Consider the following 26,977-nt stretch of genomic DNA (forward strand, 5'->3'; position numbering starts at 1 on the left):
CAAAACTAATGCTCTGCAAACATTTTGAATTTGAAATGTTTTCATACTTGAAATAGCTATTTGATGCTATTCTGATCATTCTGCAATAGTTCCAATTTTGAAACTTCCAGGTTGCTGGAACATCACCAAAGACTTCTGATACTGTAAGGTTAGGATTGTTTAAAATCTCAAACATTTTACATACCTGTAATCAGAATTAATAACATTCTTTATGGAATAAAGTAACTTGAATAAAGATAGCCGCATCTCAGAACCCTGAGAGGCAGGATATTTAGGGCTGGTGACTAGGTTTATATATTTCTCTTTATTCTAGAGTTGTACAACATACCGAAATATAATCAAATAGCCTGGTTTGATTAAGTCATGGTAAAGTTAACCAAAGCTAAGCATTACCAACCTTAGCATGTGTGAATGCAGTCATTAGATTTTTAACACATTGTGTTGTAGAATTTGCTTCCACAAGATGTGTAAGAGCTATCATATTACATTGAAAAGAAATTGTGCTGTTGTCGAAGATAAATCACCTTTGGCTATACCAACTTACGCTATCAGACCTTGTGACATAGTTCTTCTGAGTACATCCTCTCCAGCAACTAAGGGCACCACTGATTTCTTCTTGTGCTTTTGTTTTCCTGGTATATATTATGTATGTAGAATGTTGTAAGAGTCTGGTCCATTAAGACAGATTAAATGAAGACTATACAGTGACTGTCATGGGGTGAACATTCACCTACTAATACAATACTTCTGAAGCAGTACACCATTGATGACTTGCACCCCCTCACAATCCTTTGAAAAAGAACCAGTTTTAATTTAAGTAAGAGCAGTTTAAATGGTAGACTGCAGTTAACAGTTTATTAGAAATACAGCTGCATTATGTTAGAAAAACATACCTTTACCTAAACATACTTAGTTTCTGTTTGAAAGTTTCATGCTACGTTACATTCTGTTAACTTTATATTTTTCCACCTAACGTAACTTTCCTTTAGAGCTAAACTGATTTATGCATTTCAGACACCATTACCATGTAATAATCTCTTAATCCTCTCAACTGTACTCAAAAATCTGTCAACTCTGCCTAACGCCATGCAATTTCCTTGCTACAAAGATGTGACTGGCTTGCATGTCCATGGATACGATCCCCTTAGCTCAATCCTGATAAGATTACCTAATTGTACTACTGTATCTCTCAATCTATTCCTTTCTGCCAGGTACCTGCCTGAAAAGCCTATGATTAAATACCACTACTATTTTTTCCAGTGACAGTTAATTTACAGAGTTTCTTCTTATGCACAGGAGAGAACAAAGCCAAAGAAAATAGTAACAGCCACAATACAGAAAGTTTAATATAAACAACCCTCCCTCTTATGCCCCAGTTTCATGCATGCTGTGAAAGATGTAACAAAAATGCATTTTGCAATTTAAGTAGACCCGTTTTAGAACTTCATTTCTAAGAAAGCTCATTTCTGTGGTATCAGGAATATGCTAATTATTTTGGTAGATTTCAGATGGCTTACTAGACATTAAATATTCTGTTCATATCTGTGGCTTTCATACACAAAGGTTACATTAGGAAAGTATTAAGTCAACTTGCTCTTGAGAAACATGCTAAAGCAAATATCCTACTACGTAAATTCTACTATATTGAAGAGCAGTCTACGCACAAATTTAATGCTGCAGAAGTCCATAAATTCAATTAATACAGGTTGATTTTCTTCATCTTTGATATCTTTTGTGTTACATTGTAGTGAGCGTGGTACTTTAACCCATGCTGTGCAAAATATATTTCCAGGAGGAAATGGAGCACTCTTCATGTAGAAAAGTAGTTTCATGCTATCTAGGAAAAAACGGAACTGAAACTAAATTAGGGTTCACATTCTTGAATTGGAAAAGAATCCTTGAAGTCCTAAACTTTATTATGCCCATTCATAAGCAGTTCCTGTAGCACAATTGATCACATTCTTTTTCAGCAAAAGAACAGTAATCTGGATGGTGAAATCCATTAAGCCACATTTCACAGCGTAAGTGGAATCCTTTGTACGCTGTACAAAATCTCACCAACTTAAAAGGACAAAAGCAGTAGTCTCACTGTATTATGGAAGTATGCTCATCAGTATGTTTCAGGATGAAGAAGACATAAACCAACAATAGGAGGAAAGATTGGCTCTTTTAATCCTCTTTGTCCGTTGTCCTCATAGCTGCATCTCCTATGTATTTTTCCTTTCATGTATCAGAAAAATATGCTACTTCTGTTCTCTTTTCCAGACAATCACCATGCCTTTGGCATCACTGGATGCTAAGAGACTCTCATCACAGTTAAAGCTGACATCCAAGACTGCAGCGCTATGTCCTTGAAGTTTGTTAACGATAGCCTTGGTGGCCCGTTCCACATCAAAGAAATACACACACATATCTTCACTTCCAGTCACTGAAATGCACAAAAATAAATGATTAGAATAAAACCTTCATTAAATATAGGCCCTTAATAAAAGAGGGGTCTTCAATTCCTTTTAACTCTGTATTAGTTAGAGGAAATCATGTGTAATGGAAAACATCAAAAGCACGGAATTATAAGTAGCTGCAGAGAACTGGCTCTGCTACATTCTTTTTCCAATTACGGAATGACCATACAAGCATCATACCAATGCAAGCGCCTTGACGAAAAGACATGAGGGGACAGAAAATGCTGTGGACAGGATGTGAGCTCTGTTGTATTTGGAAACTTCTTTTAAGCTGCAATGTTCCTTCATTATCCACTACCCTGTCAGGAAAAGTAAAAGGAATGGTGTAAGCACGTATATATATGCATATATCATCCTTAAATGGGATTTATTAATATTCTGCATATACAAAAATAAAGCACGTATTTTGGCGCAATAGTATCATACCTATATAACAATAGCTTGTTAATACATGCATTAATGAGGAGAGAGGGATCACGTGCTTCTCTGCTGATCCAGGAACGGGCTGAGATACTGGTGATAGAACTTCCTTCATTAACTATGAGGCGCTTGGCTTTGGTCAGTTTTCCTGCAAAAATGAAATGAAGCAGAAACTGTCCGATCCAAACTGGGCTGCAGCCTATCTCTGCAAGATCATCTTGGAAACTCACCTGTTGCCATGTCAAAGAGGAATGAGAATATGCTGCCTTTGTCATCTCCCGCCCAGAGGATACGCCCAGGAGAATCAAAGGAGAGAGAGAGGACTCGGCCTGTTAGTTTGCTTGAGCCACCCTTCACTTTTTTCCCTGTTGAGATGTTCATCACATGAAGGTTGTGTTTTCCATTTCCCACCTGATGGATAGATAAAGAAATTATTTTTTGTAGCTTGCGCTAAGCAAAATAGGACATATTAGCAACATACAGGTAGTCCTAACAACTGGTTGCTTAGCTATTGTTTGAAGTTCCAAAGGACCTACCTGGGAGATACTTATGACCTGGATTTGAAGTTCCAATGATCAGGTGTCCCCCCCCCCCCCATGTTTACGTGACTGAACTTTGCGTGCTCTGCAGAACCAACAGTCATGTGATCACATTTTACGAAGTTTTTGCCCCAAACCAGCATTTACTTCATTTTTGGCAAAACCACAATCATAGTGAACCACTAGCTCACTTAATGACTGCTTCATTCGCTTAACAACTGTGATTCTCTTAATGATCATCACAAAAAAGGTTGTAAAATCATGTTGGTCATGTGATTATGATTGTCATAAGTTATGACTGTAATGGGCCGGGCTCCCTGTAAATAGAATTAGAATGTTAACTCTTCTAAATGGAATTAGAATTGAAACCCTAACCCTTACAACACCCCACCCCCATCTTCATAAGAGAGGTAGATTAAGTTGGGAGAAGGGGTAATTTAATGTTTAACTTTTTATAACTAGACCCCTTTTCTGTCCCCTCCCTCACATTAGAGAAGAATAGGAATATCAATGCTTTTAAATCGTTTAGTGCATTCCTTACTTGCATCATGGGAATCAAGTTGAGTAATAAACTCCAGCTGAATGTAAGTTAGTGTTTCTAGAAGGACAAAGGCCCAATTTTTCACAATACATACTCAGGAGAGAAAAGGAAAGCATATCACTGTTACTTCACTCACCACTGTGAGATTATTATTCATAGGTTGAAAAGTACAGCAAAGTAGCTCAGAAGCATCTGGATCTGGGATTTCCCGGATACACTTGCCATCCTCTGTAGCCCAAATGCGCATTGTGGCATCAAGTGAAGTGGAAACAATAATGTCATTGGAGAGAGACCAAGCAAAGTCCGATACACCACGGCTGTGTCCTTTCAGCACTCGAAGCACCACAGGGGGAGTGGGTACTAACTGACACACTGAAATTGTGCCATCTAGAGAGCAGCAGGCTAGTAGGTGTTTGTCGTCATTGGCAAACTGAACTTTAGGCACTGAGGAGGAGGAGAAGGGGAAGAGAAAACTCATTAGATTGATATTGATATTGGACTATCCAGAGTCTTGTATATTATTCTGGATTTTTCTTATGATATTCCTTCTTGCAACACAATTATCAAATTGAAGAATATTTTGAGTAGTGAGGTGGGACAAAGAGGGTACTTTGTTAAGTTGCCAGACTTCAATATCTTAAGCTTGTACTTAGCAGCATTGATTGCAACCTTGATGTTAACCTTCCTCAACCAACATGGCCACTGCTGAAGATTCTGGACAGCAATGAACATGTGATGCAACACCCGGAAATGTATACTTCACTTAATCCTCCAGGGAAAGATTGAAGGCAAACTAGTCCCAGGCAGAAAAAGAACATTATGGCTTCAAAATCTAAGGGACTGGTTTGGACAAAACTCAGCAGCATTTTTTCGTGCGACTGTTGATAAAAATAGGATCGCCAACATCTGATGACGGATATGGCACAAGAAGAAGAATGGAAATTTGGGGACACTGTTACAAAGTCTTTCTCAATGTTCCATTTCCCATAGTTCTTACTCTTATCCCCCATAAAGGCAAGAATCATAACCTCTTTTTTGGATAAGGGGCTTGACCAATACTTAATATCCATCTTTCTTTTGCAAATAATAATATACATGCCCTTTATTGTGTTGACAAAAGAAGGAAGAGGCTTAGCAGTGCCTTTATGTGGTTGATTGCTATATTCTTCCTTTACTCACCAGCTTCATCCACGTGCTGGTCAAAGATATGATACATGCCAGCAAAGGCATAGTTCTCACTTAGTGTAGTATCCCCAGCCATAGCACGACTAGCTTCTGCCACTGAAGTGGGGACAACACTCCCTGGTGATCTAAGGAAGAGAATAATATAAATTGACAGATCATGGATTTAATTTTCAACAGAAATGGGGCAGAAACAAGACAAAACTAAAGAACCTTTATTCTTTGATTAAATGTACCGGAGTCACAATATTGGCTATGACCAGCCTTTTCTGATTAAAACTTGCAAAAAAAAAAAGTAACACGCAGCAAGCGAGCAGACTGACAGGAACACGGGACCTTTTTCTCTAGTTGGCATTATACCTTTCATCGTAGACAGCTCGGTTCATTTGAGCTTGCAGCTGATAGGAACCTCGGCTGACAGAGCGGCGGTGGCCTCGGGCACCCAGTGCTCTTGGGTCGTCATCAAAATCCTATTGTTACAACATGTAATTTTTACATTTTAAGACAGAAAGTTCTTCGTGGACACAATGCAGAGGAACATTATGTGAAAGGAAGAAATGGCAAAGCTTGTCCCTAGGGATTCTGGATTGGAAACAATAGCAATGAAACTTCAGTGCTATATTAGGTAACATGGTATTGACAAATTCTGTTTCCCAATTCTTGTTTGGACATTTTCAAGTTCTTGTGACTAGAAAAGTGTAAATAATTTCTAAGAAAGAAGGTGCTACTTTCTTAATTCTTTCAAATGGTCTAGGGCCGTGATGGCGAACCTATGGTACGCGTGCCAGAGGTGGCATGCAGCACCCTCTCTGATGGCATGCAAGCCATTGTCCCAGTTCAGCTGTGCTGTGCAAGTGTGTGCGCCTCCTGCTGGCCAGCTGGTCTTTGGGTCTCTCTCATGCATGTGCAGGGACAGGGTGTGTGCGGGGGGGGGGGCACACATGCATGCACAGGAGGCCAGGGTGCATATGCAGGGGCCGCATGCACATTGCATTTTGGGGGTTCGGGCGCACTTTGGGCACTTGGTCCAGAAAAGGTTAGCCATCACTGGTCTAGGGTTACTCTTTTTTTCTTGTTATACCAAACCTCTTTGAAACACAAAATCAGAATTATACATGACTGATTAAATGCAATTAAGTTTTCCAAGCTTTTATTTAAAAAAAACCCCTTAATTATCCCTATCAGATATACTGAATGGATTACCATCAGACTACTTATAACACAGAAGTCAAACTTGCTGTGTCACGTTGCCATCACGGGATGTTTCGTGACATTTTTCCCATTCGCAGAGCTGGGGTGGGTGTGGACTGCGCGTGACACTTCTGGCCTGTGGGCCGCCAGTTTGACACCCCTGATTTATAACATGCAAAAACCCGAGTACCTCCATGCGGTCAAGTGTAGTGCGACTGCTTCGGACGATGCTGTTGCTGTAGGCTCTAAAGCTGCTCTGTTCTGAGAGTGGGCCGTAGCGCTGGGCCAGAAGCTGACTGCGTAGTCGCAGGTATTGCTTACGAAGCAAGGGATCGAAGCCTGCTTTAGCGTTGTCCCGCAGCAACTGGCTTCGTCTGCGGATGTATTGTGTACGGAACTGAGGGAAGTTTGGGGTGCGGTATGCGTTGTATCTGCAAGGCAAGATGATGCATTAGCTGCCTGAAACCTCAGCCAATAGTATCCTTGTTGAATTTAACCTTCTCTTTTGCTTAGCATCATTCTGAGTTTCCACTAACTGAGAGTATAAAATTCTCTGCAGCACAAAGTCCTATGGTCATTTCAGTACTGTGCTGTAATCACATGTCAGTATGCGTTTAAGTCCACTAAATGAAAAACACTGATTTAGAATAAAGTTCCTTCATTATTCCTTCCCCATCAGATAAATCTTCCCTCTCTCAAACGATAACACTTTGTTCTCAAAAATCAAGATGGCAGAGAGTTTTTTTTCCCATTTCTCAGGTCATATCCTCAATGTTAATTCTTAAACTCATAATGTACTACTAAACTATAATCTCTTCATAGGAATAAAATCTCAAGATTTATGAAGCTTTGTTCTCAATAATGTACTTCCCTGAACAGCAACTAAGAACAACCTGTTCTGTATACTTCACTTATTTGTAAGCATGTATGCTAGAATTATATCTTGCATTTTTTGTTCAGAAGCTCAAGATAATATATATAGTTCTCCCAATTCACTCCATAACAACAATCCTGTGAGGTAGGGTAGGCTGAGAGACAACAACTAAGTCTGATAGGAGGTTTCATGGCTCAATGTACATGAGCCTGGGTCCCAATCTAGCATCTTAACCACTACACCATACTTTCTTTTCTTTGTTGTTTAAGCCACCTATGCATCCAACCTAGGAGCCTCACCGTGCATCTACAGCCAACACTTGTTGCCACACTGCTGCCATGCCCCACACCGCCACTGACCGCTCAGGGGAGCTGGTAACTGGGTGCCTGCAAAGAGTAAAAAGAACTTAAAGGTCAGAGAAGGGTTTACAATGGGAAACAGTGTAATACAATTCCATTTTTCAATATGCAGAGTTTCAGTTCTAGGATCAATCGCTAGGATCAAATCCATGTATTCAGGATGACCATCTTTAAATTGTGTTATAAATTTATCAAATTTATATAATAACCCACCTCACCAAATCAATTCTGGGCAGCGTACAAACAATTTGATAAAAACAACAAATGTAAAACCATCAAATATAAAATATAAACAACAGAGAAAGTACATCTCCTGAGACCCACCAAATATAGGTTCATAGCCAATGGTCCCTATGCAGCATGCCTATTCTGTCAGATCTGATAGGCTGATATAACAAGGCTGATAAATTTAAGACAACAGTTCGAGACAACAGAAAATGTACATCCCAATGCAATATGAGAGTTCTGCAGCAGGCTCTGACGAACGAATTTCAACAAATGACAAGTCACTACTATTAATGGCAATTTTTAGTGTGTGTGTGTGTATCTCCTCTGTCTCTGTCTCTGTCTCTCTCTCCAGATTTTCTGCTGAATGCCAATTGTAAATCACAGACTTATTACTGCACATTTCCACCCTCACCTCCACCCAGAGGAAAGAAATGTTAGATTTTAAATTGAGGAGCAGGGATGTCTTTTTCCACATACTGGCAACTACAACATAGGAGTAAATAAAGGCCTGATATTTTTTTTTCATGATTCCAGAACAGCAGTAACAAAACTGATTCAGGCCTGCCCTATCTCTTCTGCAATGATCTACGGTAACACATCTGGAGGACTCAGGTTTGGAAGACTGCATTAAAGAATCCGCACTCCAGTGATCTTCACACCGCAGTTGGGCAAAAGGGAGGTTTGTTTGTTTTTTAATTAGGAATTTAGCTATGCTTACAACAGCATATCTAAATTAGCCAAATCCAGGCCTCCACAGGGCCTTGTGTGAGCTCTACCACTTCTTCACCTCTCTCCAAACAGCATCCTATTTTTGTCAGAAAGATTGCCTAAAGCAGCCCAAACAACAGAGGTTGGCAAAAGGTTGGCCGATTCTCTATCATATGTTATTATTCTGCCAATGACAGATAATGGTCTATGGGGGGGGGGGGGAGAGCAGAAGAAAAATGGAATCATGCTCAAGGAATGTTACGGGGGGGGGGGGAGACAATCATGGCAATCCCATTGATTAGATGGAAGAAGGAAGGAAGGAGCGATGCTTTTCATGGCAGAATGGAGTCAGGGTTGCCCCCCCCACCCCGGGGAGAGAAGGGAAGAGGATCGGGAGGGAACACACCTTCCAAGGGAGGCAAAAACCACCAGGTCTCCATGGTGACCACAACATTAGAAAGGAGAGGCCAAAAAGACGATGGAGAAGCATCAGGACTGTCTCGTTTCCATGGCGACAGGCCCCGGGGCTGCCTATTATGGGGTGCCTGCGGAAAAAATCAGCAGCCAGAGAAGAGCTGCAATCCGAAAGGTTTCGGGAAAGTTGTATCAGGATCGTACCTGAAGCGGCTCCCGGTTTCGCAAACCTGGTGGGGGTGCCGGCGGCGGCGGCAGCAGCGAGAACATCGGAAGGAAAAAAAGAGGGAGGGAGGCGGAGTCCGGATGGCTTCAGCCCAGCGGCGGCGGCGGCGGCCCCGGCGCATGCGGCCGTCTCCATTCCCTCCCTCTGGGCGCGCCAAGGAAGAGCGGAGGCTTCAGTAGGAGGGAGCGCGCTAGCAAGATGGAAATTAGGAGTAGTAATTACGATCGTGGCTGCGCGCCTCCTCGATAGAGTGACAGCAGATAAGCCAAGGAACAGATCCCGAGAGAAACTGGAATGATTCACAAGGCTACAAGTTGTGCATATTCCTCTTAAAATTATTTTCACCTTTGGGTGAATGGCAAACAACAAGGAAGCACGATCTACGATCTACTACTACACGATTTATACCCTACTCTTCGCCTATCGACGAAGTAGGCAGTCACAGTGAGCTAAACCTCCTGACCTGAGAAATGCCAGGCTTTACATGCAAACACAAAGATATGTATATCAGGGAGTCAACCGTGTCAAGCTACTTCCGCAAAGCTTGGCAAATTATCCACTTGAGACCACATGATCTCATAAGGAACTTACTGGAATTTCCTCCAGCCTCGACTGTCACAGCGACTGCCACTCAGGTTACTCTTCTGCTTCTCCAATGTCCCAGCCATGGCTGGTTCAGATTCCAGGGAAAACCACTCTCCCAGCTAAGTTGCAACCTGGGCCTTTGTAGAGAGGGTGGAGTTGTTTTCAAAATTCCACGGTAAAAGAGGCCCAACTTCATTCCTGATGTATCTTCTATCTCAACTAGAGTACCTGACTAACACTATTAAACTACAGCTCCACCCATCCTGCTTCTCTAGTGAACCACTCCTATTCCCACTTTTTCAGAAACACAGTCTCATTGATTTTCAGCATTTACCATATCTGCCAGCATCTTAGATCCTCAGAAAGGCAAAGGTATAACTAAAGTTTACACATGAATTATGACTTCGAGACAAAATCGGAGTTCAATGTTTATTTTCCAGCAAGGAGAGAAATGGAGAACCAGTAATTCCATGCCCTTTTGACTGGGAGTAAACCAGATTCTTCCAAATGTGTGTCCTCTAGACTAGAGAGATTCAACGAGTGCTAATCACTCCCACCCAGCCTCAATGGGAGTTGTAATCCACACTATAGAGAGAACAGCTGATTGAGAAAGTCTGAAAATTAAAGCATCCTTTGATTATACAATCTGGGACTTTAAAAATATCCGTACAGCTGAGTTGTATGTAAAATATTTAGATATCCATAAGTGAAATTTCCCTTGATCTATGCTGTTCTCATGGCCACTCTTAAGAAAGTGCTTTGCCATTGCAGGCAGTCCTCGACTTACAACCACAATTGAGCCCAAAATTTCTGTTGTTGAGGGAGACATTTGTTAAGTGGGTTTTGTCTCATTTTACAAACTTTCTTACCTCAGTTGTTAAGTCAATCACTGCAATTGAGAAGTTAGTAAGACGGTTAAGTGAATCCCGCTTCCCCATTGACTTTGCTTATCAGAAAGTCGCAAAAGGGGATCACGTGACCTTGGAACACTGCAGCCGTCATAAATAAGAGCGGCTGAAATTTGATCATATTGGTCGTAGAAAATTGTGAAAAAATTGTGAAAAATAGTCATAAGTCACTTTTTTCAGTGACGTAACTTTGAATGGTCACTAAATGAACTGTTCTAAGTTTGAGGACTACCTGTACCACCTGTAGATTTTTCTACAGAGGCTCAGAATAAAAGTGGTTGAGTCTTGCCTATAGTAGGTTCCAAGCTATGTGAAAAATCTTGTCTGGACATCCCCCCCCTTGCAAACGCTGCTCTTTTCACTGGGCTTTCACATTCGTTGCAACTTTTATTCTGAATTTTGTTCCCAAGCTGCCTTCTCTCCCTTGCGGAGGTACAAATAGTATCATGCTTCTTCGCTATATTATTTTGTTCCTATTTCCGGCTGAACATATAATACAGGCTATCCCGTAATGTGGCGCCTAAAGCCCTAATGACGCAATCTCTTTCCGCAGGTTCCGCAAGCGCTTTGGAGAAATGCAATCCACACGCCCCTTGCCGACCTCCTCAAAATGGAGGAGCCGTCAGTCTGCCTCGCACACTCGGAGTTTATTTCGACCGAGTCACTCCTTCCATCCAATCACGCCGCAGTTCAGACCTTCTGGGGGTGGGCCTATTAAGCCTTCCGAGCTCGGATTGGTGAGTTCGGCGGGACGCCTTGCCAAGAAAGAGTCATTGAAAGAAAGGCGGGAAGTTCTAAAAAAAAATATGATTCGGTCGTCCGTGGATGCCGCGGTTGGAGAAACGATGGAGGCGGAAGCGACAGCGGTGGAGTAAGTACGCGTAATATCTCTTTCGCGGGGAGATCGAATGACGATTCCCTGTTTTCCTGTCCCGCAGGAATGCATTTTACCCGAAGTAGAAAAAAATAATAATCAGAAGGTGCCTAGAGCACTGCTTTTGCAACCATGGCAACTTCAAGATGTGTGAACTTCGACTCCCAGAATTCCCAGCCGGAAATTCCAGGTTGGCAGTTCTGAGAGTTTGAAAATCCGTATATCTTGAAGTTTCCAAAGTTGAGAAACATTGGTAAACTGCAAAAGAGAGGCGGAAAGGGTTAGGGAACTTTAGGTTTATGTGCTTAGAGGGCTTCCATTCTCCAATGGCTGGTTTCCATATACTCATATGCTGCATTTGGGAGCCTGGATTAGTAAAATTATGGAGTTTGGCACCGAAATATAGTTGGGATCACCTCCCTTAGATAAGGAGATATTGAAACTCCTAGCATTGGAATACAGATATGGATTTTTAGAACTTTGTTACTTGATGAAACTTTTTTTAAAAAAAACACTGCCAGTAGAAAAATAAAATTCCTTGGGGTCTTGTGAATAACACTTCCTCCTATTTTTAGAACAGGAAGTATTCTTTAATAGTTGATGCTTTAAAATAATCCCGTTGCAGAAGCAAAATAGCCACACAACCAACACCTCCATTAAAATCATTACAAAATCTCTTGCAGAAACTACTGTTTTTTGATCAAGCATCAGTCATGTTAGGTTAATTTTGCTTCATTACATTCATTCATTTAATTAGGTTAGTGTAATGGTCCTTTCCTTCCCCATCCTCTTAAAATCACAGCTTTAATATTTTGGTATTCTCTTTTTGCAATAGCTTTGAGATTGTTAAGTGGCCTCAAAACTGTCTTTTCCACGTATTTTCACAATGAGGTACATGTAGCATTTTGTAAAAATGAGAAACTCCACCATTATAAAGGAAAAGATCTCTTTGATTCTTCCAATCAACAGTCTTCCAATATTTGAAGGGCTGTCACCGAGAAGAGGGGGTCAAGGTATTCTCACAAGCACATGAAAGGAAGGACAAGGTCCCTTTCAATTCTGATATTCTGTATTCTTATATTTTTCCAGTTGTGTGTAAAAGACAATTGCATTTTTTAGAAAATATGTTAATCCATTTTTTTTTAATAGAGTGAGTCTGCCTCAGAAGTTGGCTGGGAGTTTCACAGTGACATTGAGGATAAGGACATACAACTTTCCTTGTTGCATATGTAAATTGTGCAGTCACTGGAGAGTATTAGTTATATTCTGGATTTTGCTTTCAGCTAGAATATGGCAAGAGTGACATCTAATGCATGAGAACAGTAGCAGACGATCTGCATGGTTTTTCCCAGCTCTCTTTTTGACTTCCTCAGAGGTTCCTCTGGCCATAATTACTGAAAACTAACGGCACATTTTCCTACCATATTAAGGTGGAAATACATAAGAACGCACTACAATTTTAAGTCCTCAAGTAGATAAATCACAGAAATCCTGCCTCTCCCACATATGTGATGAGGCTCCATACACTATATGGTCTTTGTTTCCATATGTTAAGGATGGTGATTGGCCACTAAACTATAATCAATATAGCAGATAAAAATGTTTTGTATTGAGTGTATTTGATAAAAGTGTATTGAGACCAGAAACTATATTACTGTTGATAATTAAGGAAATAGAACCAACAAAATATGAGAAAGAATTGATTAGAATTATGATTATAATGGGTAGAATTATAATAGCCAGATATTGGAAATTAGATGTGAATTTTAGAATAGAAGAATGGTATTGTGAAATGTGGAAATTAGCTTTAAACGATAAAATGACATGTGATATTAAAATTAGAAATGGTGACTATAAAGAAGATATTTTCTGGAAAATTTGGAAACCATTCGTGGACTATGCGCTGGGAAAATTGGATGCTTCGGTACCTGTACCCCGAGAACGTGGATTTTGGCGATCATGAGGATATATCCGAAGAACCAAATCTTCCTTTCTTATGTATAGCACAGGATGAAATATTGTATATGTTGTTTGTAATGTTAGTAATTAAAAAAATTAATTAAAAAAAATGTTTTTAAGAGATTTAAAGATTTGGAAGTGACTTTTTTCTTTATATCCTGGTTGTTTATGTCCTCTTCAGGCTTCTATCTCAGATCAATGATATTTTAACGTATGAGGATCAAACCACAAGTGAAATGAAATTGGAATTACCAGCCCAGGTCTTGGCTGAGCATGCGGTGGTGAGTGATAGTCTCATTTTCTTTTAAGTTGTTGTCTTCAGTTCTGGATTTCTTAAGAACTAGTTCCATTCCCGCTTTTGGAACATGTTTTCCAGAACACTAGAAAGACTCAGAAGCTGATGTACACCCAACTACAAGTGCTTAAATTCCTTCTGGATTTTCTTGACTCTGCCCCTCGCATCCAGAATGCCTCTGACTCTGCTGTTCGTGAGTATCAGGGCTCCGCAGATTGCATGCAGTGGTGTGATGCAAATGTGGTCTGGGTAAGAGTGTTTCTGTTTTAACAATAACATTTTAAAAATGAAGCCGTTCTACAGAATGGATTATTCAGTCCTTGTTCCATCTTCTGGTATTCCTGCCTAGGATCAAAGACAAGGTCTGTTTTCCCTGTGGCTTTCTCTTGCGGTAATCTCTGACTGTCTTCAGTGCCATGTAACATCTGAGAACTGTTTTCAGAGACAATTTAGGAGGACTAGGCAAGATTTTGAGCAAGTTGTGTGTACTTTTATTCAACTGGTGTGGGTTCTCAAATTGTACATGCTGATTTAACTCTGACTAAATGAACATCCATCCTTCCTGGAAGATTGGAAGCATGTCTGTGAGACAATCCATTCTGGATCAGACCACAAGGCCTCTCTTGTTCAACAGTTTGTTTCTTTGCTGGCCTGTCAAATCCTTTTGTGAAGTCCCAAAGCAGTCAAGAGAGCAGTAGCATCCCCACACAGCAAACTGAGAAATGTACTGCTTCTGTTACTAGAAATAATAATATGGAACTACCATGACAGGCCTCAATAGCCCCACCTTATTAAGAATGTTATTTTCCACCAATGTATCTTCCTGGTTATGGGTAGTTTGAAAACCCCAGCTGACATCAGGATTCTCCTGAGCTATTTCAGGCTCCAAAACAGATTGTGGTCTCTTGCAGGGAAAGAGATGGAAGAAGCCAAAAAGCAATGGAAGGTGCTCAAAGCAGATTACCAGCAACAGGTGGAGGCTATCAAGGGGACTGTGCCTCAGATACTGGCCAAACAGGAGGAGGTACAGGGCCGGGCTCGGCTTTTGGAGGAGGCTCTGCAGCGCTACCGAGCAAAGGTTCTTTTCTGATTTAGGAGTGATATTGGGGGGTGGAGGGAGGGGAGATAGTTGAGGTTCAGAGTGGTGGTCAAATATTTGCCAGCACCCAAGATATCAAGAATATTTAAGTATTGCATATCATAATATATATATAACCTGCTGTTCTGTTTAAATCCGGGTTTCTAAATTTCAGCCACTTTAAGATGTGTGAACTTCAATTCCCAGAAATTCCCAGCCAGTATGCTGAGGACTGAGAAACACTGGTTTCAATGAATACTTACATTTACCATATTTTTCGAGGTATAAGACACACCGGAGTATAAGACGCACCTTAATTTTGGGAGAGGAAATCAAGAAAACAAGAATTCTACCTCTGCCTACCAGCATTTTGGAGTGGTCTGGGGAGAATCTGCCTGGCAGCTTCGGGGAACAAGGCGGGTGCCACGATTTGCAGCTGGTCACCGCAGCTTAGGGCAGGTAATGGCCACAAGGACTTCACTCCCCTGCAATGTAGGAGCTGCCGCCTAAGCCCTCTGCGCCCAGGACCCGAGCGAGCCGAACGAGAGCTCCTAAAGAAAAACGCCCCTCCTTTCCAGCCACTGCTGCCCAGATTCCCCAATGCAATAATCAGAGCCGCATTTCAGGCGGCGGGTGGCCAGTTCCCCTGCAATGTGCAGCGGGGAACTGGGAACCGTTTTGGATTCGGGGAGGGGATTGCAGTGCTTCCGCCTGAAAGTGCTTTTCTTCCCGTTGCACATTCCCAACAGAGGGGCGTTTTTCTTTAGGAGCTCTTGTTCGGCTCGCTCAGCTCCTGGGCACAGAGGGCTTAGGTGGCAGCTCCTACATTGCAGGGGAGTGAAGTCATTGTGGCCATTGCCTGCCCTAAGCTGCCTGCTGGGCGGCCAGAGGGGTGACCAGCCGCAAATCGTGGCACCCGCCTTGTTCCCCGAAGCTGCCTGGCAGATTCCCCCCCCCCCGACCATCCCGAAGAGGTTGTTCCTCAGGCTGTGCCCTGACCCAGATCCCTGCCACCTGGAACTGCCCAAAAATGGCCGGTGGGTGGGCGGGGCTACATTCGGCATATAAGACGCACCCAGATTTTCACCCCCTTTTTGGGGGTAAAAAGGTGCGTCTTATACACCGAAAAATACAGTAAGTTTCAAAGGACTATGTTAATTTAAAGCAGCAATCTTTATAACGGAGAGCAGAGCTGAACATGACAAGCCTGCCTGTCAATTTATTTCCATTGGAGCCTGTGAGGTCCATTAACTTGAGCCTACACCCAGCTGAATTCCATGGAGCATCCTTCTGGAGAAGCCTATCTAGGACTGGGTTGCAGAGCCCCAACCTGCAATGGAAATGATTTGCTTATTATCAATAGACTAGCCTTCACAAAAATGCTAGCTTATATTTTATGCAGTTAGACGAGGTTTGAATAGTCAGAGAAAGAAGGTGAATAATTCATCTGTCTGTCTTGCCAGAAGCAGAAATAAAATTGTGTGAGCACATTAGATTACAGGCAAGTTCAGTTGGATGGGATGAATGATGGATCTTTCTATATCTGCAGTACAATCAGCATAATGCAGAGTTCCCCATCCTTTCCGGCTTTGTGGACCGGTGGTGGGAGGGAGAGAGGATGGTTCCAAGTCAGTGGTGGGCAAGTGTCTGCGCATGGCGCAGCTCCATTTGCACAAGCAGCAGGTAAGCACGCACATGCCTACATGAAAATGTGTGCATGCATGCATTTGCCTGCTGCTCGCACAAGTGGGGATGCTCATGCGCCCTCGCCTGCCACTTCTGCGGCCCGATTCCGAATGGCTCAAGGCCTAGTAGTGGCCTGGGGTATAATGATATCTGAAGCAGAACATCCAGATTCAGTCACAGTTTTGTTCCATACAGTATCAACCTTGTGAACTCTCAAGCTTCCTCTTTCCGCTATGTATTCAGGATGGACAGTGATTAATATTTATATGTAAGGGTGTAGGTATATGTATGTATCAGGGATGAAATCTATTTACCTTCCATACCGGTTCGGAAGTGCACACGCGTCACATGCGCTTGGGGATCCTCTGCGCATGCGTAAACCCTTCTGTGCATGCGCAGAGAGTAAAAAACAGGTTACTTTCTGCTTAAAACCAGGAAGTAACAACGACCGGGCGCGTGGGCAGAGCCTTGCGCTGCCGTCGCTACCAGTTCTCCGAACCACCCACCGCCATCGCTACCGGTTCAGCCGAACTGGTCCAAACCGGTAGTATGTCACCCCTCGTATGTTCGTAGCATGTCTATATGTGTGTTATGTATGTGTACACTTTTGTGAGCAGACAACAGAATTTCATTTTTAATGTGTGCCAGTGTGCCCACAGTAAAAAAATGACAATAAAGGTTATCTTGTCCCAGCCGATCTACTATAATTCTATTCATTCCATGGCGTCCTTGGTGGTCTCTAAGATTGGTTGTTTGCTTACAGACATTTCATTACCCAACTAAATAACATCATCAGTGCTGACATCTTGTTATTCAACTAGGAAACATTATCAGTTGTAGCAGGTAATGAAATCTTTGCAAGCAAACAACCATGTTTGGAGAGCATCAAGGACTCTGTAGTCCAACCCTGAGCAGTAGACATTCTCTTCTATGGGATCTACTTAATTCTAATTTTCATTTCCTTGATAGAAAGAAGAGGTAGAGGAAAAAGCAAGGGATGCCCAGAAGAGGCACCTGAAAGAACAGGTAGGACTGTTCAGATCAATTAATTGTGTCTCAGTTCTTTCAGAGCAGCCACTGGAACTCATTGGCTTGTTTTTTGCTTCCTGTTGCCAAACCCTCCTTCCCAGGAGCTCTTGAGAGAGAGACACCAGCAACTAGAGCAACAGGTTGCTGAATTGCAGGACAGGTTGCAGAAGCAGCAGAAGGAATTGGAATGCTTGCAGAGAGAGGTTGGGGAACAAGAGACCCAAGCCAGGATCTGGCAAGAGAAAATGCAGAGGTGAGGAGAGAAAAGAGAGCGTTTAATGTTTATTCGTCAAACAAAAATCACAAATTCGAACAAGCAAAATAATTTTTAAAAAAACGTGCCAGGGATGATAGGCACATTACTGCACTTATGCATGCTATTGAACAAAATACAAAATAGGGCATCGGTAAATGCAGGTGTAAGAGGGATTTTTGGGGATTGTGAGGCAATGGGGCAAAAAATGGAAATCCTGGTAGAAAGGGAAATATATGCATTATTTCATTGTTCATAGCCTTTACAGCTATTTTGGAACACCTAACTACTTACAATCTGAATTGCAGATAAAAGCTCTAAGTGCTTGAAATTGTGGGAATGTTATCTACTTTCATTCCAGAAGCCCGAGAAGTTACTAAATAGGGCCATGAGTTTTATTTCTATAGTTATTTGTAACTGCTCACTTGAACAAAATGGTGTAACAGATTGCAAAACTTGGATTAAAATTTCTGTTTGTTTAAAAGTGCGTGTGGGAAGGAGGGGAGTGGGAATCCACCTAAGCCAGAGGTATCAAACTGGATTTCTTTAAGGGCTGAATCAACACTGTAGTTCTCTTTGGGCCGGGAGGTGGGGGAGGGAACGGGACAGACGGACGTGACAGATGCCTCCGCTAGCACTTTGCCAGCCAAAACGGGTGGGCATCCCCCCCCACGCCCTTTTTTCGGCCAGCAAAGTGCTGCAGGAGGCCATCCAAGCCAAAAACAGGCCACGGGGGGGGGGGGGAAATGCCCCCTGCACCCCGTTTTGCCTGCCAGAGGCACCATGGGCCAATCCTTTGCTATTTTGGGGTCTTTTGCCCTGTGGGCCACATTTAAGCATCCCTTGGGGCGGATCCGGCCCGTGAGCCTTGATTTTGACACCCCTGACCTAAGCCCTCCACTGGGAATGATCTTGAGAATTAGCTGTAAGTGTTTTTCTTTTTCTCCCTTGCTTATTGGGGACTTTATGTTTTCGTTATTTTATTATTTATTATACCCAGAGTCTCTGATTTCCAATGCCTTTTGGAGAGTTTGCAAGGGGTGAAGGTGATCTGTGTCTCAGAGAATGACATGGAGGTGGAGCTGACTTCTCAACCCCAGCCTGAGATTTCTGCTCCTCGTGGTCTGAAGCTGCATATACACTGGGGAGAGGATGGCAATGTCACTTTGCAGGTAAGAAAAGCAGGAAGTGAATTCTACTGGATTTAGGGTGCTGAGAACACCAGCCTGATCTTTCTCTCTTCTCCGTATAGAGTGGCAGCCCTTCTTTCCTACTCCCTGGTGAACTTCCCCTGGGAACTTGCAGCACCATCAGAGGGGTCCTTTTGGAGTTGCAGCACAGCTATTCTCAACAAGCACAGCTTTTGGCTGAGATCGAGTTGCTGCAGAACTGGTGAGCACCTTCACTTGTGTTGCTGTGTGGCTCCATAAGGTGATCTGGGGAAGAGTTTGAGCATTGCATGTTGGGTAAGGGATAAGAGATACCTCAGCCCTTGGAAATTTACCTGGCTTGTAATGAATTCTACCTGGGGCTCCCCCTGAAGAGCATCCGGAAGCTTCAGTTGGTGCAAAATTCAGCGTCCCACGTGGTTTTGTGCAGACTTCAACGGACACATGTTTCACCTCTCCTGCGGGAACTGCACTGGTTGCCAATTTGCTTCCGGGTGCAATTCAAGGTGCTGGTTGTCACTTAAAGCCCTTCAGGGCTTGGGACCAGGTTATCTGAGGGACCGTCACTTGCTAGTCACATCTACCCGATCCACTAGAGCGGGAAGGGAAGGAATCTTGCGGGTCCCATCCCCTATAGGGCAGTGGTGGCGAACCTTTTACTCACCGAGTGCCGAACAGGTACGCGCTTCATGCGCTTGCTATCAACGCTAATGTGCGGCTCCTCCCCGTGTGCTGCGCACCATCTGCGCATGCGCATGGCTTTTGCGCACGAACACGCACAACCACACCACCTGTGCATGCGTGTGGCTTTCGCATGGCTCCCCTGTGTGCTGTGTGTACAATTGCACCATCTGCGCATGCACACGGTTTTCGCACCCACAATGCATGTGTGTGAACGCTGTCTATGCATGCACGCACTGCGTGCAAGTACACACTCATGCGCAAATGCACATGCGTGCACAGGAGAACTCTGAAGACCAGGTGGGTCCCCTAAATTGCGCGCATGTGCAGCAGAGGCCCAAACACCAGCTGGGACGCACGCGCATGTGCAGCTGAGTTGGGTGACAGCTCGCATGCCTGGAAAGGTGGCTCTGCATGCCACCTCAGCATACGTGCCATAGGTTTGCCATCACGGCCCTAAGGAGATACATCTGGTGGGTCCTAGAAGAAGATCCTTCTCCGTGGTGACTCCCTCTTTCTGGAACATCATTCGCCCAGAGATTAGATTGGCCCCCACTCTAATACCCTTCCAGAAGGCGCTGAAGATCTGGTTCTGCCAGTGGGCCTGGGGAACCCAGAGTAGGATGGAGCCCATTAAATGACTTGTATAAATATGTGTTGTCGCCGGGATGGGGGTGGGAATGGGGCTATTATTTTTTATTATATTATTATTTTATTTTTATATGCTGTTTTTATATGTAAGCTGCCTTGAGTCGCCATGGGCGAGTAAGCGGCAATATAAATTTTCTAAAATAAAAAATAAATAAAATAAATTCCAGCTTCATTCCCAGCTTGGCTTGTAGCAGGTTTTAGCTTCATCCCCAGGGATTCTCTACTTAAAAAGTGCTGGGTACAAGGTTGAGAGAGAAGATCTGCCTCCTTCCAGAAATGTGGTTTATTAATTATTTACCCTGTTTTCCCCCAAAGTAAGACATCCCCTGATAATAAGCCCAATCGGGCTTTTGAGCGCATGGCAATAAGGCCATGTGCTTATTTCAGGGTTCAAAAAAATATAAGACAGGGTCTTATTTTCGGGGAAACATGGTATTTATTAGACTTTTACCACGCCTTTATTATTATTTTTTTAAATAAATAAGGCATTGAACATATATAATACTCCTACCTCCCATTTTCCCCACAACAACAACAACAACAACCCTGTGAGGTGAGTTGGACTGAAGAGTATGTGACTGGGTCAAATCACCCAGCTGGGTTTCATGCCTATGGCAGGATTAGAACTCACAGTCTCCTGATTTCTAGGCCAATACCCTTAATCAAATTGGCTTATGACAAATGCTCCTCGATACATAAAAATGGATATCCTGCTCTTTTTTTTTTTTTTTTTACAAAATGGCCCAAGAGAAACTCACTGACTCTCTCTCTCATAAAACACATGCACAGTTCAAGTGACTGAGGTTAATATCTTTGCTGTGCCTAAAAACAAAGTGCGGAAGAACATGATTGGTTTCAAATCAAGGATACAGAACTTTTCATCCATTCTCAGGTTTGCCTAAAAAGGGCTTACCGTACTTTTCGGAGTATAAGACACACTCCCCCACCCCCACCCAAAAGAGGGTGGAAATGTTGGTGCGTCTTATACACCAAATACAGCCATTTTTGGTCTCCCAAAACCCCAACCTGCACGTCCCGTTTTTGCCAAAAACAGGCTTGTTTTTCACAAAAACGGGATGCACAGAAGGTTGGGAGGCCTGCAGAATGCTCCTGGGGCCGGGGAGGGCAAAAAACAGATGCACGGAGGCCAAAAACTATTTTTTTCTTGTTCCTCTTCGAAATCTTGGTGCATCTTATACTCCGGTGCATCTTATAGTCTGAAAAGTATGGTCAATTCTGGGGAAATAAAGACTGAATTTCTCCAGAATCCTGATTCTTGCAATAGGAAGAGGGAGGGAGGAAAAGAGAACGTGGCTGAAGCTAATACTTTATTTCCCAGTATACCTTCCTGTAAAAGGGAACTGGTGCCAGAGTTCTCACAGATCCCCTCTTGATTTTCACTAGGCTTGAAAAATGCCTTCTGTTTTTTGTTTTCTTTTTTTAAATAGGAGGTTGGCACATTACCAAGTGCTGGACTCCAAAATCATCTTTATTTAAAACAATATTTATGAGCCGAGAAATTTTCTTTGAAAATACAAGGATGGGTGACTGCAGCCTAATGCGTTGCTTGGAAGTAGCCTACCGGTTCAGAAAAGGGACAAAAAGAATCAAGAATATCCTGTTGCAGAGGGGAAAAGATGATGGCAGGCAGCATTCTGAGAAATCGGTAACTGCTTACATTTCCCTAGCAGCCATCTAGACAGAGTGGCTATAGCAGGTTCCCAAAATTTCATAAGTGCCCCCAAATCCATAACGATTGGGGACTCTTTATCTTAAAATAGGGGAAAATGGGATTTTGCCATGGCTTCTTAAACTCAGGAAGCCACCAAAAGAGAGGAGGAGAAATTATCTGGGGGTGATGATAAGCATGTTCTGCAGATTTTCTGTCAACATCATTTCTGTCATGAAAATGGCATTTAGTTGTAGCTGTTGTGGCCTGCCAGCAGCCAGCAGAGCTGGCAGCAGATTCAGACAGTGAGGAGGTTGGGGAGGAACATGGGCCAGTTCTGGAGTCTGGCGAAGGCTCGGACGATGGCCCTGAGTCGGAGGCAGAGAGGGGGCCAAGGCCATCTGGTAGTTGTTTGCTGCCTCCGGAGTCTCTGGAGTCTGACATCAGCGAGGCAGAAGAACAGCGTGAGCCTGTTCCCAGTGTGCACATACGCAGAGCTGCCGGGAGACAGGAACAATTAAGAAAACAGGGTCGACTTGGGAGTAAGGCTTGGAGATGATTGGCCCCTCCCATAAGACATAAAAGAGAAACAAATGGGACGTGAGCTTTTGCAGGAAGCAATCAGTTCATCTGGCCGATTCAAGATTTGAAAATTCTGTTTGTGACTCTGTGCCAGGTTTGGCCTTGCCCTGCGCCTGGAAATTAACTCTCTGGCAGCGTTCCACGTGAGATAGGTGGGTGTTGATAACCTTCCTCTGAAAGACTGTTTATCAAGACTTGCTGACTGTAAATGAAAATACTTTACAGCCGTATAAATAAAACAGGTTTTGCGGGACTAAGATTGTGCTTTATACTTTCTAAGGAAGCCTAGGTCAGAACAGTAGCATAAGTTCAGGCTCACATCTGCCTTGTCCTCTTTTTCAAGGTCCTCTTTTTCTTATTCTTTGTGACTCTCCAGGCCCCTGTGGCAGCTATTGTGCAGCTTCACGTTTTCAGATGAGTTGGGAGAGCCAGTCTGGTCCAGCTGTTAAGGTTCTGGGCTAGAAACCAGGAGAGCATGATTCTAGTCCTGCCTTGGGTGGGCACAGAGCCAGCTAGGTAGTCTTGGATCAGTCCCTCTCCCTCAGCCTAGGAAGAAGAAGAAGAAGGCGAGGACAAACCACTTCCGAAATATTGTCTAGAAAACTGCAGAGATTAATCCAGGTAGTTGCCAGGAGTCAACACTGACTTGAAGGTGCATAACATTAGGAAGAGCAAAGCATAACTCTATAATATAATATAAACTTGAGGACTCCTGGCATAGGCCCAACCCCATACAGGTAATCCTCAACTTATTACAGTACTTCATTTAGTGACCATACAACGGCACTGAAAAAAGGGATTTACGACCATTTTAACACGACTGTTGCAGTATCACCATGATCCAAATGCAAACACTTGGCAATTGACTCCTATTTATGATGGTTGCAGTGTCCTGGGATCATGTGATCTGCTTTTTTGACCTTCCGACAAGCAAAGTCAATAGGGGGAGTCGGATTTGCTTTGCAACGGTGTTACTAACTTAACAACTGTGGTGATTCACTTAACCACTATGGCAAGAAAGGTCATCAAATAGGGCAAAACTCACTTAACCGTCTTGCTTAGCAACAAAAATTTTGGACACAGTTATGGTCATAAGCCGAGGACTACCCATACTTGGAGAATTGCAGTCATGTATGTCTGCTGTCATGCCATTCTCATGAGGTATGCTCTGCTAAGCAGCGACCCCGTTCTTCATTCTCTCTTGATATTTTAACCTTTTCTCCCCCCTCTCTCTCTCCCCCCAGTTTTGCAATTGATTGGCAGCCGGAGAAGAGACTGCTCAGTTACTTAAAGCCTTCATCAACTTGCAGCCTCTACGTAGAATCGGGATATCCAGCCAGTGGGCAGGTTCGGCTTTTCTCAATAAAGACTCAACAAGGCACAGTTGATGTGACTTCCTACAAGGTTAGTACACAGCTATCACTGCTTTACCTTCTGACAAAGGATCAAGGCCTTAACTTGGCCTGGAAATAGATTTCAACTTCTCAAAAGTTAGAGATATTTTAGAAATATAATGGTGAAGTTGAATCCCATACAGCCACTAACCCATTCAAGGTTCTTTTGCTTCTGTCTCTTTTGAGGATGCTTCTCTTTGCCTCTTAGTTGCCAGGCATTCAGAAGAAACAAATCAAGCCCAGAAACCAAGGAGGGGATTGAAATAATAGCTATTATTGTCCTTAAGATGCTGAGATTTTTTTAAAGACAGTGATAATTCATTGTGCCAGGGATGGAGAACCCATAGCACTCTTGGTCTCGCTGAACTTAAAAAAAAAAAACATAGCAACCTTTGGCCACACTGTGTGTCTGCTCCTCACTGTATTTCCCCAACATCTGAAGGAGCACCAATTTCCCACTCCTGCTTCAGGCAATTCCATTTCTATTTTCTGGTTTATTTCTAAATCTTGCCTTAGCACTTTTAGAAGGAGGCCCCAGATCACAGAGCTGTGAGATACTGGTATATCAGACCTCAAGGAGAGGGCTACATATTTTCTATTTAGGCAGTAACAACATGCTGCAGAAAATAGAACATATTTATTCAAGGGCCCAGATATAAAACTTCAGTTTTAGGATTTCCTATGTTCTTTGAGCCTTCACCCTAACGTCTGAATCTCTTCTTTCTTGCAGCCCCCACAGGAAAAACCTTCACTACAAAATTGGCTGATCTACCTGAGCACTATGGACTTCAATACTCCTTTCTCAACCTGAAAAGCTCCTACTGCCTGTGTCCGTGTAATGCGATGAGGATCAAGGCCAACATCTATGGTTTAGGCCTCCTTCTAATATTTTTGGAAGAAGAAGGAAATTGAATTTAACTGGGACAGGGTTTTTTGTGTGCAAATGTATGTTTATGTTTATATTTGTTTGTATGTTGTATTTTGGGCCACTTCAGCCTCTACTTCCCTCCCCTTTTACTCTTGCTTGCTTTGATTTGAGCTTCCAGTTCTCCTCTTTAAGTCCTCCTGCTTTCCTGTTACCCTTATATAGTTTTATGGCTGGTTGTGTGTTACTCATCCATATTCTATGTCTAGTACTTTGCATCTCCACACTGTTGAACTTTTAAAATGTTTTGATCAATAAAATTGGTGGTTTTATTGGAGGTTTCTAGCTCTCATTTATCTGATGGACTTAATTGTAAGACAAGGTTTATTTTATTATCTTGTAATTCCCGTCTCTTTTTTTTTCAGACAGTTACTAATAATAAATATTTTTTTACCCATGTTTATGTGGAGCACATTACAAGCTGGGGGAATGTAAACTAACCCAAATGAGATTTTTATGCATATCTGATCTCTTATGATATACAAATTACTGCTGGAATCTCCCCAGGGATGATCCTATTGCAGTTCACAAGAGAAAAGCCAAAAAGTACAATTTAGATACCGAATAAAGATGGAAACTCGTTGTTTAATCTGATGTTAGAGCTTGTCAGTTTTTCATGCAAAAAGCATGAAAATGTTACATGAGAAACCAATAAATGAATGGAAAGTTATATCATTAGTATCAATAAAAAGATAAATTTATAATGATTGGTGTGGCACCATTCTCATTGCTATACCACATTTTGCAGAAAAGCTATGGAGCATAATTGTACATCCCCCTCGTAATTTTGAATTAAGAGATTCAACCTAGAAATAATGAGGAACTTTCTGACAGAACAATCAACCAATGGAACAGCTTGCGTTTGGAAGTTGTGGGAGCTTCATCACTTGAGACTTTCAAGAAAAGATTGGACTGCCATTTGTCAGAAATGGTGTAGGGTCTCCTGCTTGAGCGGGGGGTTGGACTAGATGACCTACAAGGTCCCTTCCAACTCTGTTAATCTGTTAAATTATTTTGATGCAATTTTGACCTGAAGCTGTATCTTGGAAACTGGAGCCAATTAATGACTTAATTTTCCTTTATTAGTGACTCAGTTCTGGTAAAATGTAGCTACTTTCATTTTTGAGGCTTTCTCCTTGTAGATCAATGTAAGCTATAACTTCAATTCTCATTGGTAGATTTCTAATAAATACTCAGACTTCTGCACATTAAAAACAGTTGTCTGGAATTGCCAATAATTCTCAAGTTGATGACATTTGATAAATATAAATGCTCAAACAATATAAAATATGAAAGCTTTATAGTTGCGTAAATATGAATACCTAATTTGACAAATGTAAATATTCATACTATCTTTTTTTAAAATAATATCACTAGGTTATTGCTCATTCAGATGCTGTAGGTTAACACTTGGTCTTTCTAGCAGAGCAACCTGTGGGAAGCCAAGTTCAGCCTCTTGCCATCTGGTGGCAGTATTGTACCACATTTCATGAAATTCATCCTCTTGAGGGGCTCTTGAAGTCAGTGCAGCTGATGCTGCAGAGCTGGATTTTACTTTGTTTCTTTTCCTGCTCTCTGTCATTGGAAGGCTGAGCGAACAGGAAAGGGTATCTACTTCAAGTGATTAGGGGAAGGAATCCAGGGAATGATATGGTTGGAACAGTGCACCCCTTAAGATTAGGTCCCCCGCCATTTGCTTGGCATTTGGAAAATGAGAAGACAGCTCTCTTAAGAGATTTGAGTTAGAGGAAAGTCTTCAGTTAGACGGCAACTGTTTTTATGGTAATTCTACGGTTAATTTTGGACTGTGTACTGTAAGTTAAGGGACGCGGTGGCTATGATGAGCTTGTCAATCGAAAGATCGGCAGTTCAGCGGTTCAAATCTCTAGTGGCGCATAACAGGGTGAGCTCCCGTTACTTGTCCCAGCTTCTGCCAACCTAGCGGTTCGAAAGCACGTAAAAAAGGCAAGTAGAAAAATAGGGACCACCTTTGGTGGGAAGGTAACAGTGTTCCGTGCGCCTTTGGCGTTTAGTCATGTCGGCCACATGACCACAGAGACGTCTTCGGAAAGTGCTGGCTCTTGGGCTTTGAAAC

General features: G+C 42.6%; 2 protein-coding genes across 4 annotated transcripts; one reads left to right on the forward strand and one right to left on the reverse strand.

The window, feature by feature from the left end:
* Positions 1 to 841: 841 nt before the first annotated feature.
* Positions 842 to 9,942, reverse strand: WDR13 (WD repeat domain 13). 3 transcript variants are annotated; one of them, XM_034434015.3, is made up of 10 exons: positions 9,736 to 9,942; positions 7,509 to 7,595; positions 6,526 to 6,766; positions 5,505 to 5,614; positions 5,142 to 5,272; positions 4,099 to 4,406; positions 3,113 to 3,293; positions 2,889 to 3,030; positions 2,643 to 2,761; positions 842 to 2,428 (listed from the first exon to the last, which is right to left on the reverse strand). In XM_034434015.3, exons 1-10 carry the CDS (start codon positions 9,810 to 9,812, stop codon positions 2,244 to 2,246), a joined length of 1,581 nt encoding a protein of 526 aa, XP_034289906.2. In that variant the 5' UTR covers positions 9,813 to 9,942; the 3' UTR covers positions 842 to 2,243. The 3 variants fall into 3 exon arrangements, with proteins under 3 accessions (XP_034289906.2, XP_034289907.2, XP_034289908.1); XM_034434016.3 differs by lacking the exon at positions 9,736 to 9,942 and adding an exon at positions 9,123 to 9,334; XM_034434017.3 differs by lacking the exon at positions 9,736 to 9,942 and adding an exon at positions 8,911 to 9,274.
* ZWINT (ZW10 interacting kinetochore protein) lies at positions 9,918 to 25,589 on the forward strand. Its single transcript, XM_034434021.3, has 10 exons — positions 9,918 to 11,508; positions 13,652 to 13,751; positions 13,847 to 13,958; positions 14,677 to 14,843; positions 17,499 to 17,555; positions 17,660 to 17,811; positions 18,812 to 18,983; positions 19,064 to 19,203; positions 23,808 to 23,967; positions 24,688 to 25,589. Exons 1-10 carry the CDS (start codon positions 11,213 to 11,215, stop codon positions 24,766 to 24,768), a joined length of 1,437 nt encoding a protein of 478 aa, XP_034289912.2. The 5' UTR covers positions 9,918 to 11,212; the 3' UTR covers positions 24,769 to 25,589.
* The last annotated feature ends 1,388 nt before the right edge of the window (positions 25,590 to 26,977 follow it).

Source organism: Pantherophis guttatus, chromosome 2, assembly GCF_059756535.1.
Source record: "Pantherophis guttatus breed Tessera chromosome 2, ASM5975653v1, whole genome shotgun sequence".
In the NCBI taxonomy this organism is placed as follows: Eukaryota; Metazoa; Chordata; class Lepidosauria; order Squamata; family Colubridae; genus Pantherophis; species Pantherophis guttatus.

Excerpts from the sequence above, each read along its gene's own strand:
- WDR13 (XM_034434016.3), bottom strand. The coding sequence starts at position 9,265 with ATGCGCCGGGGCCGCCGCCGCCGCCGCTGGGCTGAAGCCATCCGGACT. Across the intron at positions 7,596-9,122 it reads GAAACCGGGAGCCGCTTCAG|GCACCCAGTTACCAGCTCCC; the intron begins GTACGATCCTGA and ends TACTCTTTGCAG. Across the intron at positions 3,294-4,098 it reads TGAATAATAATCTCACAGTG|GTGGGAAATGGAAAACACAA; the intron begins GTGAGTGAAGTA and ends TCTATCCATCAG.
- ZWINT (XM_034434021.3), top strand. The coding sequence starts at position 11,213 with ATGCAATCCACACGCCCCTTGCCGACCTCCTCAAAATGGAGGAGCCGT. Across the intron at positions 13,959-14,676 it reads TGCCTCTGACTCTGCTGTTC|GGAAAGAGATGGAAGAAGCC; the intron begins GTGAGTATCAGG and ends GGTCTCTTGCAG. Across the intron at positions 17,556-17,659 it reads AGAGGCACCTGAAAGAACAG|GAGCTCTTGAGAGAGAGACA; the intron begins GTAGGACTGTTC and ends CCTCCTTCCCAG.